The sequence below is a fragment of the Rhinatrema bivittatum genome, chromosome 3 (genome assembly GCF_901001135.1).
Source record: "Rhinatrema bivittatum chromosome 3, aRhiBiv1.1, whole genome shotgun sequence".
Classification (NCBI taxonomy): Eukaryota; Metazoa; Chordata; class Amphibia; order Gymnophiona; family Rhinatrematidae; genus Rhinatrema; species Rhinatrema bivittatum.
Window position 1 is genome coordinate 170,950,875 of NC_042617.1, and position 21,869 is coordinate 170,972,743.

At 40.2% G+C, this 21,869-nt stretch overlaps 1 protein-coding gene across 1 annotated transcript in view; it reads left to right on the forward strand.

Moving 5' to 3' along the window:
• Nucleotides 1-21,869, forward strand: part of MEMO1 (mediator of cell motility 1) — a 226,173-nt gene that overhangs the window by 106,757 nt on the left and 97,547 nt on the right. The window contains 2 exon segments of the mRNA XM_029593942.1: nucleotides 20,871-20,932; nucleotides 20,935-21,012. Coding sequence (XP_029449802.1) covers nucleotides 20,871-20,932; nucleotides 20,935-21,012 — 140 coding nt within the window.

Sequence of the window (21,869 nt, forward strand, 5' to 3'; positions counted from 1 at the left end):
CCTCAATTGACTTTGATATTTCCTTTGTTTACTCATCGAGAAAAATAGTTAATAGTATTTTAGCTGTTTTCATTTTGATTTCAGAACTTTTTCCCCCTTGGTTATAGAGAGAAGTTTTGTAAAACTTTTTTCTTGTCAACATCAAAAGTCCCATCAGTTGGCCTCACTGAGGGTCCTAGCTTTTTCTTAATCCATTTTGTAATCTTTTCTATATCAAAAGTTTTCACGATATTTTAACTGTATTATATCATTAAGTGTTCTTTTCTGTGCCATCCTTTCTATTTTTTTCCTCTTTTAAACATGTTTCCTTCCTTGCATACACACACACACGCACATTCCACAGGAAGCTGGGCTCTGCTTGACTCACATACACACCAACAATCCCATGGGCCGATACAGTCCAGTGCGCTCCGATGGAGCGCACTGTTAGCTCGCATTTGGACGCACGTTTTTGACGCGCTAGCTTTACCCCTTATTCAGTAAGGGGTAATAGCGCGTCGAAAATGCGCATCCAACCCCCCCCTTCCCCGAAACTAATAGCGCTCGCAACATGCAAATACATGTTGCTGGCCCTATTAGTTATTCCCGCGTGTTCCAGAAAGCAAAATGTGCAGCAATGTAGTCTCGTACTATAAAGTGGAGAACCTTTATGCATGCTTTTCAGTAAAGAAAACCTCCCTAATCCTAATTATTTTTATATTATTTCAAGTCGCAAGCACAGACAGAAAACAAAACAGAAATAGATTGAACACACAAGACAAATGTAGATCATTACCTTGTAGTTATAAAAACTTATTAAAACTGTTATTTATCTTACATTTACAGAAGCTATTAAAACTGTATTCACATATTACTCAATAACATGTTACCTAGAGAAAGTTGCATCATACATTCACACTAGTATTGCAGTTTTTCACACCCTTACATAAACACATACAAGTACTGCAAATTTTACTCGCATTTATTCATACATACTGGACATCCCATTATACCATACCTTACCTTAAAATTAGGCGCTCCACCCTTAAAACTTTAAACCTGTTCTGTGATTTTCTTATCTTAATCTTATCTTTAACTTAAACATAGAAATGACGGCAGAAAAAGACCAAATGGTCCATCCAGTCTCCCCAGCAAGCTTATCGTAGTATCTGCTATGCCATGTAGATTACCCCCATGCTTATCAGTTTCTCAAACTGTAAAAGTCAGGGCCCTCATTGGTTGCTGTTTGAGTCCAATTCCCTGTTACATCTTGCCAGTGAAGCAGAGAGCAATGTTGAAGTTAGATCAAAGTATCAAGCTTATGGGTTAAGGGTAGTAACCGCTGCATCAGCAAGTTGCCCCCATACTTATTTGTTTCCCCAGACCATAAACATCAGGGCCCTCATTGGTTGGTTGCTGTTTGAATCAAATTCCCTGTCATTGAAGCAGAGAGCCATGATGGAGTTGCATCAAGAGTATGAAGGCTTATTGGTTAAGAATAGTAACCGCCGCACTAGCAAGTTACCCCCATGCATTCTTTTTTTTTCTTTTACATTCTCTAGCCTTTAGGGAGTCACAGTGTTATCCGATGCCCCTTTGAATTCTTTCACAGTTTTCATGTTCACCACCTCCTCTGGAAGGGCATTCCAGGCATCCAGCACCCTCGCCGTGAAGAAATATTTCCTGACAGTTCTGAGTTGTCCTCCTTGGAGTTTAATTTCGTTACCCCTGCTTCTGATTTCTTTCCAGTGGAAAAGGTTTGTCAATTATGCATGACTAAAACCTTTCAAGTATCTGAAGATCTGTATCATATCTCCCCTATATCTCCTCTCTTCCAGGGTGTACATATTCAGATCCTTCAGCCTCTCCTCATCGGTCTTCTCATGCAGACCCCACACCATTTTGGTCATTCTCTGTGAACCGCCTCCATCCTAACTTTGTCCCTCTTGAGGTATGGATTCCAGAATTGAACATAGTACTCCAAGTGAATTCTCACCAAGGACATTATCACCTCCTTTTTCTTACAGGTTATTCCTCTTTCTAAGCAGCCCAGCATTCTTCTGGCTTTAGCTATCACTTCGTCACATTGCTTCGCCATCTTCTGATCTCCAGACACTAATACCCCAAGATCCCTTTCTTGGTCTGTGCACATCAATTTTTCACCCTCCCTCTCATACATTTCTTTTGGATTAACGCACACCAGATGCATGATTCTGCACTTCTTAGCATTGAATCCAGGCTGCCAAATCTTCGATCACTCTTCCAGCTTTCTTAAATCCCTTTACATTCTCTCTGCTCCTTCAGGTATGTCCACTCTATTGCAGATCTTAGCATCATCTGCAAATTGACAAATTATACCTTCTATCCCTTCCGCATTGTTGCTCACAAAGATAGTGAACAGAACTGGTCCCAAAACTGAACCCTGTGGTGCTCCGCTTAACAGGTTTTCTCTTCAGAGTAGGTTCCATTTACCATTACACTCTGTTTCCTATCAGTCAACAAGTTGGTAATTCATGCAACCAATTTGGCACTCACTTCCAAGCTTCTCATTTTATTCATAAGCTGCTTGTTTGGGACCATATCAAAAGCTTTATTGAAATCCAAGTAGATTATATTGAGTGCTCTTCCTTGATCCAATTCAAGTCCCCCAATCAAGAAAATCAATCAGATTTGTCTGACAGGACCTTCCCCTGGTGAATCCATGCTGCCTCAGGTCCAGCAACCCACCAGGTTGTAGATAGTTCATTATCCTTTCCTTCAGAAGAATCTCCATTAATTTTCCTACCACCAAGGTGAAGTTAACCAGTCTGTAGTTTCTGGCCTCCTCTCTGTTACCACTCTTGTGAAGTGGGACCACCACCGCACTTCTCCAATCCCAGGGCACCACTCCTGTTTCCAGGGATATATTGAACAGGTCCTTCAGCGGATCTGCCAGCATATCTCTGAGCTCTCTGCGTCCAGGGATATATCTCATCCAGCCCCATAGCTTTGTTTTCCTAGTTCCTCCCATACATTCTCTTCTGTAAATGCAGTTTCGTCTACTCCATGCTCATCTACAGTCTTGTTAACCAGAAACTGTCCTTCTCCAGAGTCTTCTTTAGTGAATATCGAACTGAAGAGTTTGTACAATATTTCTGCCATTTCTTTGACACACTCTACACACTGTTCCTTGTCACCTTTCAATTTCATTATCACATCTGACCTCCCTTCTTTCACTGATATATCTGAAAAATGTTTTGTCTCCTCGCTTTACCTCTTTGGCCATCCTTTCTTCCACTTGACCTTTTGCTTTCCTTATTTCTTTCTTCATCTCCCTCAGTTTTGACATATTCTTCCCTGTGTTCCTTTTTTGGGGATCCTTTATATGTCTTGAATGCTGCTCTTTTTGCCTTTATTTTTTCAGCCACCTCCTTAGAGAATCAGATTGGTTTCTTTTTGCTCTTACTCATGTTTACTTTTATAACATATAGATTTGTAGCCTTTGTAATAGCTCCTTTTAATTTAGTCCACTGTTGTTCCACCTCACTCATTTTCTCTTAGTCTTCCAGTTCTTCCTCCAGGTATGTCCCAGTCTTAACAAAGTCTGCATTTTTGAGTCTCTGCTATTCACAACATCAAACCACACCGTTTGATAATCACTGTTGCTCAGGTGAGCCTCTACCCGAACATTAGAGATATTGCCACCATTAGTGATATCAGATTGAGTATTACACCCTCTCTCTTAGGTTCCATTACCATTTGTTTGAGCAGAACCTTTGAAGGGCATCCACTATCTCTCTACTTTTTTGCAGATTCCGCAGAACAGATATTCCAATCCACATCTGGTAGATTAAAATCTCCAACAAGCAATAGTTCACTCTTCTTTACCCCTTTTGGATGTCTTCAATGAGTTCTCTGTCCAGTTCTTCTGATAAGTTGGTGACCTGTGGATCATAACAGTATAAATGGAAGCACAATCTTTTTTTTTTTTTTTTTTTTTTTAGGACTGTCCATAGTGCTTCTTCTCTACCCCACGTCCCTTTCAATTCAGTTGCTTGTATATTTTTTTGACATAAAGAGCTGTTACTCCCCCTTTTCTGTTCTCTTAGTCCTTTCTTAGCAAGTTATAGCACGGAATAGCCGTATCCTGATTATGAGAATTGATGACCAGGCCTCCGTAACAGCAACAATGTCCAAGTCCACCTTCAACATTAGGGTCTGCAGGTCTGGGATTTTATAGCATTTGCAGCTTTCCAGCTGCTCTTCACATTCACCTTTTCTGTTTTTTTAAACTGATTGATTTTGTTACTTCCTCTTCCTGTTTTGCTTGGGGATGACATGCCAAATTCACTGGCCACCCCTGCTCCCTAGTTTAAATGCCTGGTAATGTATGATACTCTTCCTGCCATGACAAACACAGACCATCCTTTCCATATAATCTTTATTGCTCCATACACAGCCCAGCCTCCAGTGTGTCTAAATCCACATTCTTTACACAAGGTTTTGAGCCAGGCATTGAAATTCTCTATATTTTTTGCTTTCCGTTTCCATACACAGGTAAATCTTCTGAAAAGGCAATAGCCTTTGCCACATGTCTAATCTTTTTCCTTAGGTTTTGGGAATCTTTATGTACTTTATGGACACCATTTCTAACAAAGTCATTGGTCCCCAGATGGATAACATTGATAAAGTTCTTACTTTCTTTTATAATTGCGTTCACCACCTGGTTTGCATTTCTTTCTTTCTTTTTTTTTTAGCTGTGGATCATGGAAGGCATTTAACTGTTGAGTTCCCAAATTGGTTCCTTTGATAATTGAATCTCCCAGCAGAAGCAGCTTTCTTTTATGACATTTGATCATATTGAAGGGTTTCTGCGTGCATTGAGTGACTATTTCCCTTTCATATCTCATTTCATATTCTGCTACTTGAACTTCGTTTTCCAATGCAGAAAATGCATTATCCAAGGGTAAAAGTGGGGAAAGTCGGGGTGTCTTTATCACAGGCCTTATTCTACTAGAACCCACTGTAATCCAATTATTTCTGGGATTCTGAATCCTGGATGTCAGACTTCTCTGTGGGAGTGGGGGTGGATACTCAGGATGCTTCAAAATTGGGGAAACTGGGTGTCTTAGAGTCACAGGTCTTGTTCTACCAGAGCCCACTGTAAACCATTTATACCTGGGTTTCTGAATCCTCTGTGACAGTTGGGAGAGAGATTCTGGATGTTGTAAAGAAGGGTAGGTATTTGAATCTTGTTTATCTTCAGGTGCTTTAGCTCTTTATTCATGGCAGACAGCCAAAGGCAAATTAGACAACCCTTAATTCTACAAATGATAGACCTTGTGATATAAGCACCACAAATGTTGCACTGAATAAAGGACATTTTGGTAATAGTGGCTAATAAACTAGTTGAGAGATTGGTACTTCAGGCCTATATTAATCATTTATCCTAGGTCCTTAGAAAAAATATTTAACAAGGAAACACTCTAGGGGTGGGAGGGGGAGAGTAGGGACTATATAGAAATAAAGCAAACAATATTGGGAATATACTCAGTAAAAGGTTAGATTACCAGGAGCAGTGCTGGAACCAGGTGAGCTGACCTAGAACTTTCTTTATCTAATCTAGTTAATAATCACAGAATAACCCTCTTACAGACCCATGTAAACTATATATTTCCTAGTCTGATTAAGACCCTAACATCCTAGCTGTACTCTATGCCTATCTTAAACTATAAATCTTAAATCTTATCCTAATCAAGTTTTCTCCAGCTATGGTTCTGCAAGACAAAAACTGAAATCAAGGAGAGGAGAGAGAGAGAGAGAGAGAAAAAGCCAGCCAGCAAAGGAGAAAAACACCACCCTTAAACAGCAAACAAGCAGGCAGTGCCACTCATCTCCAGGGGTCTCCAGTCGCAGTGGGTCACCAATTGTTATGGTTCTCAACAGCTGTAGAGAAAACAAAATTTGTTGATTAATTTGATACAAAATAATATAAGGTATAACTTAGAGAGAGAGAGGCAGCTTGCTATACAAAGCACCAATATAACATGCTCCCTCAAGTGATCTTACTGATAGCAAGAGTATTTATAGGGCTTCTTCCCTTGTTTCATCCACCCCCCCTAAGATGGATTACATCCTTGCTAAAAATTTCTATGATTAGTTTCTTATTATAAATAAATGATCTGAATGGTCATATGGTAATTTGCCCTTAGCTTCTATGTTAACCTAATCTGCATACGAAGCGAGAACAATTATCTATGGCTTGTAGTTAGAATGTAAACTGGCCTCGTTTCTGTTCGAAAAATTTCTAATTCTAGATAGAATGTTAACTGGCCTTGTATCTGTTCACAAAAGTTCTATAACCATGTAGTTCAGCATCTTTTATCTAATTTTTATAGTCTTTTTATCTAGGAAAAAAGTGCAAGATTATATTGTTATTTACAAAATTGCTTATGATAAAAAAAAAACAAAAAAAAAACTGAACAAAAATGTGTGCAACATGTCTAAAAGTGTTTAACTGCTTCTTCACCACTTTCATGTCTGTAATAACAAGCCCCCCATTACACTTGTTTTCCTAGACAAAAAGTCTCTTGTACTTGTTTTTCTTGAAGTTGCAACCTCAATCTACTACGAAGCAGTAGCAGAATTTTTGATAACTCCAGCCATAAATAAATGTTATTTCCTTTCTAATGTAAGGACAACGACAACAGCAAACAGATTAAACCTACAAGAAAATCTTACAGAAATCGAGAACTCTTCTATTGAAATATTGGATAGAAATACTTTACTGGTTTCACTAAGCTCAACCTGAGATGTCCAAAATGTAATGAAAAATTACTTCAGAAAAATTTCCTATTCCTTTTTCAATGAAAATATAAAATATTCCCAGATCTATCCTCAACTACACAAACTAAGCATAGAGCTTTTTTAGCACTATGACAACAAGCAATTTCCTTGGGGTTCAACTTCAAATTAAAATTTCCCTGTAAATGTGTGTTGAGGAAGGGAGAGGAAATTAATATATTTTTCGATGCAGAACAATTAAAATGTCCTGGCATTAAAACCTCCTGCCACTTCTCTCATAGTTAATTAAATATTAAGTAGCTAGAAGTCGTAATAAGCCTTCTTATTTAAAATATTGCTGTGTTATATTCTCTCTGTAATTTTCCGGATCACTTTCTTTTTTACTATATTGTTTGTTTTGGTCAAAAAGGAAAGGTTTTCCTTTGTGTGAATTATATTTCATATATTCATGTGTTTTTTTTTCTGTTGACAAATAATTGATATTTGAATATTCTTTCCATGTTTTCTGACTTGCAAAATTCAGTTTTTGTAATTGTGATAAATTGATAAAGAAATTAAAAAAAATAAGTTTAAAAAAAACCTTTTCCCACTCTAATTCACAAAAGTGTTAATTCTGATGTAAAATCCCACATTAATGTGCGTTAAATTCACAACAGGCGTTAGGAGTCTCTTGTTTGCATAAAAGCAAGCTCTTGCATATCCATTATCAAATTTGCATGCAAACTTGTAATAGGATAAAGATCCTGAGTTAGGCCCTTTTATGCCCATTATGGCCCTAATATGATTTCATAAATAACCCGGTAATTCTGATAAAAACAAATGACATTCAATCAAGTTTTTATGTACATTGCTTAGGCCTTCTGTGTTAAGAGATCCATACATTTTAATAAATGTAAATGTAAAGTTTATGTTCAGAGGTGTGGGGATGTTAGATATTAGCATGGATGTCCAGTAATCACTTCAGATGAGTTCAGATTAGTGTCTGGCCACTGCATCTAATACTTAGCAGGGTTGCTGGCAATACTACTGAGGAGTGAGGCAAGTTAGTTCAGTTTTAATAATTTAGTTCAAGTTTCTAGTTTGGTAAGTGAAGTTTATAGTTTGTAATATTGCAATGGTTGTTTTGGTGTCAGTGTTAGCCTTTGGCCCTTATTATCAAACAATATTGGCAGTCCTGAACTTTTGATTATATGCATAGAGTTCATTTGCAATTGCAGAAAGGAGTCTGTGGGGTAACAATGGGTAACCCATACGTTATCAGAAATAGTTCAAAATTATCTTATAAAGGAAAATATTGGGATGATCAAATCAAAACAGAAATGTCCAATACTTCAATAAATGATCAACATATTAACTTTCCAAAATTTTTGTGTGTTAGAAAAGTTTTTAAGTCAATTGAAACATATTCCACTTCTAAAGAGAAGTTTGTATCCATAATTATTGTTTCTTTATCACTAAATTAGTAATGTTGTTTTACTCTCTTCAGTCTTGGAAAGATAGATAAATATTTTTCTAATTTAATACCACAAGAGGAGACCTTTGTAAATTACCTATTTGCAAAAACATACAGTATGATATACATTTGCATATTGAATATTGTAATATCTATAAATCTTTTTTGCTGAAATGCAAGAATGTAAAATAATTTGAACCCTGTTACCAAATTCAATTTTTATCCATTTATTCAGAATTATGCTGTTTTCTCCAGATATAAGTTAAATAAGTTCTGAGCTGAGTGAGCATTGTCATGTTTTTCTTTGCAAACTCCTTAAGGAGGGCTGTTGCTGTTCAGACGCCATTTTTTTTTTCAATTCAATGATCTGCAAAACTTAAAATTACCAAACTAATATTTCACACAGGAAGGAAAAAAAATAAAAGGAGTTGTTAGAGAGCATTTTTCTTTTTCATAACACTGCTTCAACCAAAGCTCATTATTCATTTCATTAAACGGAAAAGTTGCTTTCATAAAACTTATAGGCAAACCGTCTTACAAGAGTTAAGAAAAGGTAAATACCTGGTTAGAAGCATGAATGTTTAGTAATAGAGTACCCACAATAAAAGAACATGCTGAGAGATATCATCAATATATCGCAATACTGCATATTAACAGAAAAAGGGGATCTGACAAAACTGAGGATCATCAAGAAAGAAAATAAGAACTGGAATCTGGAGCAGGATTTTTCAGATATATCTAAACTATATCTAAACCAGTTAAGTATCTAGCAATATATTTTAACTTTAATTGAATTATCTTTAAATAAATAAACAATTGCAGTAATCTCCATCACTTAAATATACTTAGTTAATTATTCTTATCAAGCTAAAACTCCAAAATTAGCTTTGTTGCCAATATGTGAAAGCTTACTGGAGGTGGCTGCTCATCTCAAAATATTTAAAAATCTTCAAAACATCTACTTTCTGTATAAATAGTTTCTTAAATGCATATTTTGTCACATGTTTTACTTTGTAATAGAACATAAATATATTGCAGATAGGAAAAATGTTGAAGATCAAACTAGCTGAGCAGAAACTTATGGTAAAACCTGGAATTGGAGTACTTGTCTCTTTTAAAATCTGGGGTCGGCGTGCGCAAGGCTGCGCAAAATTGGCAGCCTGCGCGCGCTGAAGCCGCGCAGCCTGTCTCCGTTCCCTCCGGGCCGCTCCGAAATCGGAGTGGCCTCGGAGGGAACTTTCTTTCCGGCGCCCCCCACCTTCCCTTTCCTTCCCCTAACTAACCCGCCCCCCCGGCCCTATCTAACTCCCCTCCCTACCTTTATTTCAAAAGTTGGCAGGCGTAACTTGGGTGCGCCATATTCCAGGTCCGGGGGCTGGCCCGGAGGCCGCTCCACGCCCCCGGAATGTCACCGATGAAGTGCAGGCTGCAACCACGCCCCCCCAGGAAAGCCCCGGGTCCTACCGCGCTCCCCGGGCTTGCGCGCGCCGCCGAGCCTATGCAACATAGGCTTGGCGCGCCGCAAGGGGTGGAAGGGGGCAGCTTTTTGGGGGTTACGCGCATACCCCTTTGAAAATCTGCCACATAAATGCAGTTTCCTGTTCTTATGTTGTAATGGATTACCATTAGATGTAATATCTATTTTTCTTTCAACAAGCAGGATGTAATCAGCCCACACTAGTGGGTGACATCATCTGACAGCACTGACATGGACCCAGCTCTCAGAACAATCAAAAATGTCTTTCTGAGCATATGTGGGAGTTCCTGCACAGCTGCTACTTTGTGAGCCCCTCTGTCTTTTTTCGTCCAGGCTCCTGCACAGATGTGAACGTGACCCTCTCTGCATAAACATTTTTTGTGCTCTTTGTTCTCTGGCCTCCTGGCCACTGAGTTTTCTTGGAATATTTTTTTTCTGCTGAGTTGGAGCAGCCCCCAAAAAGAAGAAGATACTAGCATGCAGATTCCATCAGCAGATTTGAGACCTACCCATTGTAGGCTGAATATGTCTATCATCGATGCCTGGGCCCAGACCACGATGTCTACACCTGCTCACACTATGCCAGGATGTCTCCCAGTGCTTCCAGGAATACATGATGGAGTTCCAGTGCTTTTCTGCAGGCCTAGCCCACAACCAACATTAAAATCAGCCTAAAATAAGTTTAAAATATAACATCATAAAAATAATAAATATGACAATATGAATATCTGTTACAAAGTGAACCTCCCCCCTGCCCTCTCATTATGTTGCTGGAGCAGACTGCATTACTTACTAAGGCAATAACTTTAAAATTACATTCCCTCCCAGACCCACATATAAGTATCCCCCTTTGAGAGTGACACTACCTCCCTGCAGCAGCAGGCCTCATGTTATGGAGGATCTTCGATAACGTTAATGGAAGAAGCAGAGCCAGAACTCAGCCAAACTGGAAAGCATCCCTCCCAGACATCTGACAGGTCAGATCCCTTTCTCAGGGGAGAAGCCAAGATGGCAAGAGCTTCTCCACAGATAGCTCTAGCAAAGCCCAGGAGTTTTTGAAAATTATCCTCATGAAGTATTACTACTACTATTTAACATTTCTATAGAGCTGCGCGACGTACTCAGTGATTTTATATCCATTTTCATGGAAACCGCTGATAGAGAATAAGGCGTTTCCCACGACTTCTGTAAAACAGAATGTAATAATTCGTATGGTGGGAGAGATGTTGGTTCTCCCGGAGCATCGAAAATCTTTAGGAGACCAAAGATTTCTGACCTAGGGTCTGTCTCCTTTTGGACCTCCAGATGTAGTATTGTGCCCAATTTTTCTAAAACGTTTGGGTATGTCAGGTCCTCTGGAGGGGAATATGGTTCCTGTGGATCCGATGGGAATCCAGTAGATGACAATGGGGACATTTGTGGAGATAGAGAATCTATAGGGGTATCTTTCTGTTGAATTGGTGAAATTGGTCGTATCGTCATTGGGGATGCTGGAGGCTCCACCTACGGTTCTCTAGAGGTATGTATATTGTGTTCCAGAGAACTCACAGATAGTGTTAGTCATCTTAAAAGATGATTGAAGAGTTTCAGAAAACCCTGCCAATGATTGGGATAATTGAAGAAATGCCTCTTTTGTTTGAGGAGACATTGCTGCACGACCAGATTGTTTTGGTATTCACCTGTTTTAGGTGATACTGTAGGAATTTAGCGGAAGCAGCTGCTACAGCATACTTGTCTCTCTCATCTTGCCCTCTGTGGTCTTAACAGAATTATCTGAGGACGAAGATGCAGCAGAGGAAGTGATTAGTATTAATTGTCTAAGAGATAAGGAATCTACACTTCATGGGTGAGATGACCTAGAAGTGGAAGGGCTCACTGCCCATGTATCTCTTGTCTTCGTAGCTTTTTGATGTGAGTGACGTGATCGCCTACGGTGATGGTGTGACAATGATCCTGTATGGGTTCCATCTCCGACAAGTGATCGTCTGATTCGTTTTGACTTCACCTCTGTAGAATCAGAGTCTGAAGAGGTGGAATGAGGTACTTCTGGCGACTGATGTCTTCGTTTTACCGCATGTAGTATTGAATGATATATTTGTTTGGACTTTTGTAGTCCACTGTGCGTCTATCTGTGTGCTGTCGAGTGCGCCAATGCCTTTGGCGCCATGTGCGCCGATGTTTTTTGTAAGTTGTGCGAATATACCGACTTGTGCGCATAAGATGGGTTCGGCGCCGTTGTTTTCGGCGCCAAGCTCACTTCAGACGTCTTCGGCGCTGTGCGTGCAGAGGGCTTCGGCGTCGTGTGTGCACAAAGCCCTCTGCAACCGATGTGCGCCGATGTAGATTCGGGCGCAGAAGTATTATGCGCCAATGGTGATTTGGGCGCAGAAGGTACTTCAGGCGCATAAGTCGGCGCCGAAGATTTAGGCGCCGTTGTTTCCTGCGAGAGGACCGAAAGAGCTGAGGCTCTTCGGTCCTCTCGGATCCAAAGGCCTATGTCGGCTTGGTAAGTCCTTACCTCCAAGCCTGAAAGGTTGAGGATCCCAGGACGACGCTCTTTTTGTGACGGCCGCCGTCAACAAGGACCCGGTGAAGAATGAGCCTTCAATGGCTTGGAAAACATGAAAGTTCAAACATTTTGTAGGCCCATTGTTTTTGGGCTCTTGGGGACATTCGAGCACAAAAATCACAATTTTGTAAATTATGCTCTGGTCCCAGGCATCGGTACATGCACAGGGTTTAAACCACCGGCTTTTTTGACATTTCAATAAAATAAGAAAATGCTGAGGAGAAATCAGCCCCGCGTGCGATCCTGCTCGCGGGAAAAAACAGACTGAGGAGAATCTGTTACTTTCCTGCGCGGGAACACACGCGCAGCAGCAGAGAGCTAAAATCTAAATCTCTGCTTTGTAATGCTCTGCCTCCCGGACCTGATTGACAGATCTCATGACAGCATGGCTAATTCAGCCCTGCTATCGACGGGAAAAAAATATAAATTAAACCTGAGAATTAATCGAAACAATGAACCTACCCCAATGCATTATAGAAAACACTCCTCAAATTTTCCATTCTGTTTTGGTCTTTGTAAGACTATACTTGTGTTTTGATTTAGTCTGCCTTGCTTGAGGCCCACTCTTTCTTGTTTGTTCAGTTTGGTGTCTTATCCATAGCTCCATACACTATTGTGTGACTAATGCACCTCAATATTCCCTTAATATGCCGTTGAGAGAGGATTATCGACCAAGACCATTAGTTACTTAATTGGAGTGAAAGGGTTTTATTGCACAGCCTTTTCAAAGCCATCATGTATTCTTGTTTTCTCTCCTCTCACTTTAGGCCAAATAATTTTTTCAGGAGCCACCTTTAGTACTACTAGCCTTAGTTTAACAAAGAAATGTGTTGATGAGAACATTACTTGTTACTCAGCTGCTTCAGCTGGGCTCCCTCCTCAGCTGGCTTGTTGTATTTGACTTAATGTACAGATCTATTTTCTGGCCCTATAGACTAACACATAGACATTTAAGAATGTCAGATATGATCAAAGCATTTTTTCTAGTTCCACAAATTACTGGCTCTTGTGTCAAGTGTTTTAAATGTCATCCTTAGTTCTCTGAAACCCTATTCTTTTGTGTGGAATTATGGCATGAAAGAGAAGAACTAAGCATGCATGTGCAATAATCTGTTTCCTGTGAATTGGTGCAAGTCTGTCCAGCTAAAATATTAAGTTGCAGCACAATGCTGTATAGGGCGGTGCCATTTCAATTTAAAAGGGAAGTTCTAGCTGCATCAATTTTATGTACTGTGTACTTTATTTTAGTAGATGCAAATGGCTGAACTTTTTTTTTTGTTTTTAAGTACTTGTTTTTGAGTCTTACGATCTGCGTGCTTTATTACCTTGCCTTCTCTCTTCTGGTGCCAAGATGTATCCTCTGTGACAAAACACGGTTTCCTCTTTAGTCTGAGAGCTTTAGTGTTCTTCGGAAGCATCGTCAGGGATATGCACACATAAATATTCAGTTCATTTATTTGCTTTGTTTCTTTTCCAGTATATTTTCTGTTTTTCATTTGTTTTTTGTAGTTGATGCATATACATTTTTTTTTGCATGCATAAAATAGAATTTTATGCACATGAATTGGATATACATACATGAAATCAGATTTTCTGTGCGTGTAAAAATTCAGTATGTAAACTACCAAAGGAATGAAAATAAAATAATTCACATCCCGAATAGCAGTGCTAGCAGTTGTCTCTATTTACTGCTCCTCCTGCCACCTCTGCATCCCTAGCTTCCATTCCTTTAACACCACCATAAAAAAGACATAGTAGGCAGCTGACTTTGCCTCGGAGAGCTGGTGGACACCGCTCTAATTTTGTATTTGCCTCGTTTTCCTGCCGCTGATCCCTGACGTTGGACGTCGGAGGGAGGAGCCACCACAGACGCCTTAACAGCGGCGTCTGGAGCGGAGAGACTTTGCAGCTGACTTGCCTCGGAGAGCTGGTGGACAACCGCTCTTATTTTGTATTTGCCTCGTTTTCCTGCCGCTGATCCCTGATGTTGGACGTCGGAGGGAGGAGCCACCACAGACGCCTTTAACAGCGGCGTCTGGAGCGGAGAGACTTTGCAGCTGACTTTGCCTCGGAGAGCTGGTGGACCCGCTCTAATTTTGTATTTGCCTCGTTTTCCTGCCGCTGATCCCTGACGTTGGACGTCGGAGGGAGGAGCCCACCACTGACGCCTTTAACAGCAGCGTCTTACGGCGCTTGTCGCCGTCGGCGCGTCGGCCAAGCCGGCTTTGCCCGGCTTAGCCCGATTACCGAGGATTGGCGAGGAGAATAACTTTTAAGCACAGCTGCCACTGAGAGACTTGGAAATTAGTTTTGGTTTGGTGGGAGACAAGAAGATCTATATTAATATTTCTTTTGAGGTATGGTGTTTCATGTATGATTATCGTGGGGAACAGCGTTTGGTTATGCCTCACACCAAACGGAAAGCTAAAATTAGGGAGACGTCATCTACCCCTACTGTTCCTTGGGAACCAACCACGTATACAAGATCTTTTTGGGAGAACCTATCTTCGACACCAGGAAGTGAAGTCGCTGGGGGAGTAGGCCAGGAGCAGGGTCTTAGCCCCTTGACTTATGATACATCTCTAAGTCCTGGTGGCCCCAAAAACACCTGAGCCACCATCAGGAAAAAGAGGTAGCGAAAGTACCTCTGAAGATTTGCCAACAAATTGGCATTTCCACTGCTGTCAGATCAGAGAGGGTAGAGGATAGTAAATCCTCCCCTACTTTGATCAAGCCTGGAATTTCAGGAGATCAAGGTGAAAAAGTAAAAGATACAACATATACAACCTGAGAAGGCTATTACTGAGGAATGGATGGCAGGTAGTCAAGGGAAAGCACCAGTTGATATACCTTTAATAACTCCCACTAAGTTTACTTTAGAAGACTAGGGAGTATGATGATTACCATGCAAAAATCTATCAATAATCTGGCTGTGATGATGCAAGAGGCAATTAATAACAATAAAATATTGCAAACTAAAACGGAGAAAATGGAGGTTTATAAATACTATGGGAACTAGAATAGATGAGGTAGAGAAAGTTCAATGTAACTTAATTAAATCTGAAAAAAGACACTCTGATAAATTAGAACAATTAGATAATCAAGCCAGGAAAAGTAATTTAAGAGTGTTAAATTTCCCCAAGACATATTTACTATCACCTAAGGAACTGTTTAAAAGTTACCTGTTAATGTCTTGAAATATGATCAAACAATGATACCGGTAATTTCTAGAATCTACTATATTTCCCAGCCCTATAGTATGGAAGATACAAAAGATAAAGATAAAGTATTGGGAGAATATAAAGAAGATTTAAATCTATCAGAACTATTAGAAAAATCTTCTGATATGGATATAAAGGTCCGTGCCACTTTAATTGTGCAATTTGCATGTTTGTCTGAGAGAGATTCAGTCCTCAGACTGTATTTCAAAAATCAAATACTAAATTCCATGGCCAGATAATCAGAATTTTTCCCGATATCTCCCGAGACACCTAGCTAAGAAGGAAGTATTTCTTGGCTATGAGAGATAAAGTTACTCAGAAGGGAGCAAAATTTTTCTAACGATTTCCGTGTCGTTGTGTAATTATATTTCAAAATACAAGGTACATCTTTAACCAACCAGATCAACTTCGTGCATATCTTGACACTTAATCCCCCTTTTTTTCTCTGTAATGTACATTGGGGTAATGAATGTAAAGTATTGAATAAGGTTCAACAACAAATAATATTATTATTTCATTTTTAATTATATATACTGCTCTTTTCTTTATTTTCAAGCCTCTATTATTTCGTTTAATTGCATGGCCGAGGTTTATCACACAATGATGTAAAAAGGTATATACAAGATACTATTCATTTTCATGTTTATATTGTGGATACAATTGTGTAATATCTTCTTTAAATTGAAAAGTTTAATAAAAAAAAAAAAAAAAAAAAAAAAAGACATAGTACTCATGGTCCTTGCAGTAGAAAGTGCACAGAGGTAAGATGGTGATTCTCAAGGAAAACAGGAAGTCCCTCTAAAAAGCACTTTGCTGGCCAAATAATATCAAGCCAAAAATATATGTACCCCCACCCTCCCATGTCCTTACTATGAAGGGGGACACTGGATGTGGTTCGCTCTTAAGCAGGAGAAAAGCTTCACTTTTAGGCCTTAGAGTTCAAGGTCTTGGACTTAAAGTCTCCATGCTCAGTGGTGTTCCAATAAATGTTTTTACTGTAACAAAATGTCAATAGAAATGATTTGATAAGATAGTATATTTACTTGGTGAAGAATCTGTAGTTCTCTCATTCACTCATCCAAATAGAGCTATCAGTCAGCACCCCCTTTCTTGGCTGTGGTAAGTTCTTCTGGCTATGATTAGAGAGCTCCTGCACTTTTTGCACACCCTTTGTATCTGAAATCCTCTGGAGCACTACTTCTGCCAGAAAATATTCCACTCCTCTCTCTTCAGGTTCCTTGCTGGCACAACTCCTCTTTCCCAAATGAGAAGCACCTAGCTGGCACCTGGTTACACTGACTCCCCTCTTCTCCCTGTTTGGCCTAGCCACGCTAGCCATAACCCTATTCAACTCACAATCCATCCTTAAAAAGTCCCTATCCTCCATGACCTGCTCATAGACTCCAATCCTGATATCTGTGCCATTACAGAGTCCTGGCTAAAGAACTCAGACCATGTCTTCACTAACCAGCTCCCTCAGACATACGACATTTTCTCTATCCCAAGACCCAAAAAAAGAGGAGGGTTACTCCCGGCTGCCAAAAAACCCTTAACCTCAAACTCCAAACTTCTCACCCCCCCTCCCCCCTAGATTAGAAATTGGGCTTTTCAAATCTAAAACTTGCTGGTCTGCCTCATTTATGTCCGTCCCCCCCTGGCCTTCTCAAACAGGACCCTTCCCCCTCATCCAATATATTACTAACAATATTAAGCCAGACACCCTCAGTGATACTGGGAGATTTCAATCTCCACGTGGATGTCCGCCCTGCCACACCTTCCTGCAAGATCCTGCTTGACACCCTCAAGGCCTTGGGCTTTACACAGCTCATCTCCGTACCAACACATAAAGCAGGTCATACCCTTGACCTTCTCTTTGACAATTCCCACATAACAGCACCCGACGCCCCCATAGCCACCCCTATCCCATGGTCCGACTACTTCCTCATCAACGTCCACCTCACAACCAACACCCCCTCTCCATATCACAATCACATAGTAAGACAATCTCCTTCCGTAAACCCTGTTCTACAGAGGACCTCACTCTAGCATTCGATAACGATCTAAGAATCTCGACCTCACTAATCCAGATGCCGCCCTACTTTCCTGGAATAAACTCACCACCAATGTAGCCGATGATATCTGCCCCATAGTCCACAAAGTAATACCCCCTTTCACACAAATAAAAGAAACCTTGGTACACCACTGAACTAAAAAAGATAAAACAAGACCTTAGATCTAAAGAACGCACATGGCGTAGACAACAGACACCCACCCACAAAGCAGTTTGCAAATATACATTGCATACCTACCGTCAAGCTACGCTCCAAGCCAAATGAGATTTCTACTCATCAAAAATTCATGACTATCAATTCAACCCAAACGCCCTATTCTCATATGTTGCAGATCTTCAAAGCCTGCTTCCCCACCCCCCCCCCTCCTCCTCTCATGGGGAAAATGCCAATGAGAAATGTGAAGAACTAGCAAAATACTTCAAGAAAAAATCGCCAACGTTCTCCTTCGATTCCCTACCAATCCCTCCCCCCCAACCCTCTCCCTAATACAACAAACGCAACCGTGGGTCCCTCGACCTACTACAACTACAACTATCGAGATTGAAACTATCTTAAAAAGATGAGACCAGCTATCATATCGCAGATACAATCCCCTCTAAACTCTCCTAACCATCCCCAAAGCCATTGAAAAACCCACAGCTGACATAATTAACTGCTCCCTCACATATGGAAAAGTCCCAGACCCTCTTAAACTTGCTGTCGTCAAGCCACTTCTAAAAAAAACAAAAACCACCCTCGACCACACTGACCCTGCAAACTACCGGCCTATTTCCAACCTGCCTTTCATTCCCAAATTCTTGAAAAGTAGTTAATACACAACTCACCACTCCTTCCTTGAAGACCACAGTATCCTACACCCTTACAGTTTAGTTTTCGTAAAGATCGCAATACTGAACAGCTTCTACTTGCAATTACCGACCCGTTCTCAAAGGCATAGACCATGGTCAATCATATTTACTTGCCCTCCTAGATATCTCGGCAGCCTTTGATACTGTCAACCACCAAATCCTAATCTCCCGTCTGGCAGAGATAGGTATCTCAGACATGGCCTTATCTGGTTCTCCTCCTACCTTACCCACAGAAGTACCTAGTAAAATTGATAATTCAGAATCCTCGCATATTCCCTCACACAAGGTGTCCCCCAAGGATCCTCCCTATCCTCCACCTCTTCAATATTTATCTATTGCCACCTGCCATCTACTCTCTAACCTAGGCCTGAAGTTTTTCCTGTATGCTGATGATGTACCAAATACTTATCCCCATTCAGAAATCCCTCAAGGAATCCATGCAATTCTGGGAATCCTCCTGGTGTCCATCAACTCCTTTTGTCCAACCTCCACTTGCGCTTAATGCTTCAAAAACAGAAATCCTCATCATTTCCAACTAACCAGACCATACACTGCACTATCTCATACCACATCACTCTGTAAGAGACCTAGGTGTCTCCCTAGATCAACACCTAAACTTTAAACCCTACATTAAGTCTCTACTGAAAGGGGGTTTCTGTAAACTCCACATCCTTAAAAAACTTAAACACCTCCTCCACGCCCAGGATTTCCGCATAGTCCTGCAGACCACTATCCTATCTAACTGGACTACTGCAACTCCCTTCTACTAGGCCTCCCCGCTTCCCCATCAAACCCCTTCAAATCCTTTAGAACGCCATGGCGAGAGTTATAACCAATTCCTGTAAGGGACCACATCACTCCCATATTAAAAGATCTACACTGGCTTCCCATCTCTTACTGTACTCAATACAAAACACTTACTATCCTACACAACATACTCTACAAAAACAATCTCCCCTGGCTCGAGGAAATGCCACACTTTCTCTACTCCTAACCGCCCTACCAGAACCTCCCTTGCGGGCGCCCTTCACACCCCATCACTCAAAACTGCACACCTGACTATAACTAGAGAAAGGGCCTTCTCTATTGCTGGCCCCACCCTCTGGAACTCCCTTCCTGCTAACCTCCATCTTGAACCATCCTTACACCCAATTCAAAAAAGGTATCAAGACATAGCTCTTTAAGCAGGCCTATCTGGATACTAACCAAACCTAGACAGTGCTCCTCCTTGACCTTCCCTGGTTCTCTAATCTCCCCCCCATCAGCCATCTCACACCTGCCTATTAGAATTCACCTTTTGTTACATTCTTGTTCTTTGTATTTAGTTAATCCACTTATTACTTCCACCCTGCACTTTTTGTGCCCTTAGTAATTTAAATTGGTTATTCTCACCCTCCCTTCTTACTTTCGCTCTTTCTCTCAGCTGTGATTCTCGCCACCTACCTATTTACACCCCCCCTATCTGATCTTGGCCTCACTCTCACATAATATAAATCTCAATGTATATATTTATTTATTTATGTAGATATACTAGCATTATGTTACAGAGGCCGCTACTTGTGACCCTTGGCACATACAGTACTTCTCTTTCCCTTATTATTTGTTTTAAATCTCTGCTCTCTATCCTCTCAGTTCCCCAAGTTGATACAACACCTTGTTTTTTGTAACTTCTCTTTTCTCATTGTCGTTGTTGTAAAAACACCCCAGTTCACTGTAAACCGATGTGATTTGAAATTTGGTCAAGAATGTCGGTATATAAAAGAGTTAAATAAGTGGCGGGGTTGAAATATTCGGCTGTGTTAATCATCCGCCGCTTATACAGATAACTATTTGTCTAGCTTAATAGTTATTTGGCTAAGTGGTGGACGGGATGGGGGTGTTCTGGAGCATGGCTACTTAGCTAGGTAAGTGGCGATTTTCACACTTATCCAGTTAAGTTAGTTCAGATAAGTTAGACCTGCTGTTGGAGCAGGTCTAAAGTTAACTGGATGAACTAATCTAGGTAACTCAGTTAATCTGAGTATATTCAGTGGCACAGCCAAATCGCTGAATATCCCTGTCAAGTTAGCTAGATATGTTTATCCAGCTATCTTTCCTACTGAATAACTCTTGAATATTTACCTCTTAGTGTCCAGAAATGTAACATTTCTCACTGTTGATTTTTCAGGGTGGTCTATCCAGGTCTGCATTGTGCCATTGTGTCATTGGATAATTTTGGAAGCCTTAACACTGCTGTCCCTTTTAAATGAACAAAATAAAGTCTTCAACTCTTGCATTTACTGTTATTTTTCAACTTTTCACAATCATTAAATTTTGTTTTTCATTTTAAAATGATCTGTACTTTGTTAGCAGAGTTGTGACTGTGGATTTTTTAAAACTATTAATAATAACATTGTAAGACTGTTTCCCTTGAGTATACTGGATATATACCTGTGATTATTTTTGGTTTTTTTTTTATTGTGTTTTAGCCATAAGGATGAGTTTACTATTGTTCCTGTGCTGGTTGGTGCACTGAGTGAATCAAAAGAACAGGATTTGGAAAACTTTTCAGCAAATACCTAGCAGATCCCAGTAACCTCTTTGTGATTTCTAGTGACTTCTGCCATTGGGGTAAGTGACAGATTTAAATTTACTTAGGTTTTTCTTTTCCTGTGTATGGTTGCTATGTATTATATAGTTTTGAAACAGTTTGAAAATTACTGTTGTATTCCTTTTCTTTCCTATTTGCTGTGGTAAAAAACTTGCAATGAATTTAAAGCTGGTAACTTAACTAGAAATCTGCAAAAGAACTGTGACCGAGTACATTTCATTAGCAAAGGACAGCCATGATGCTGTCCTAGTGGAAACTTAGCTTGCGATGTTGATGAAGCTCCATTCTTGCAGTGACATCAGCAGCAAGTACTCACTATTGCAATACAGTTAGTAAAGTGGAAGTACCACACTAACACCACAATTTAAAAAAAAAAAAAAAAAGAGGGGGGGTAGTTTTAAGATCATTCCTAAAATCACAGCCTCCTACAATAAGTGATTAGTTTTCATTTTCAGTAATATTCTTAAGTATGGCCCATTAGTATCCATACTTTGTTTTGACTAACTTTTTATGTCAAAATAACATTAAACAAAGTTTTGAGCCATGCATTTTAGAGAGTTATTTCTGGGTTAAAAACATGGCACTGAAAAAGTTGTTCTGTTCACTCTCTTTTAGCTTCCTCACTGACCCAGAGTTGTTCATGTGTCACTTACTGACATTGAGCTGTGCTACCTGGCAGTGCAGCAGAACACACTTTCAACTTTGAAGTTTAGGGCTCATCAGCTCCCTTTTAATAAAACTGAGGACAGGCTAATATCTCAAACTCTTTCTGCTGCTGGCCATGAGCTAGAAACTCTACCATCTATATGAGAGCACCATTTTCACACTAGCTTATTGTCAAACTACTTCATGATTTGGAACAATTGTCCAGCCAGGG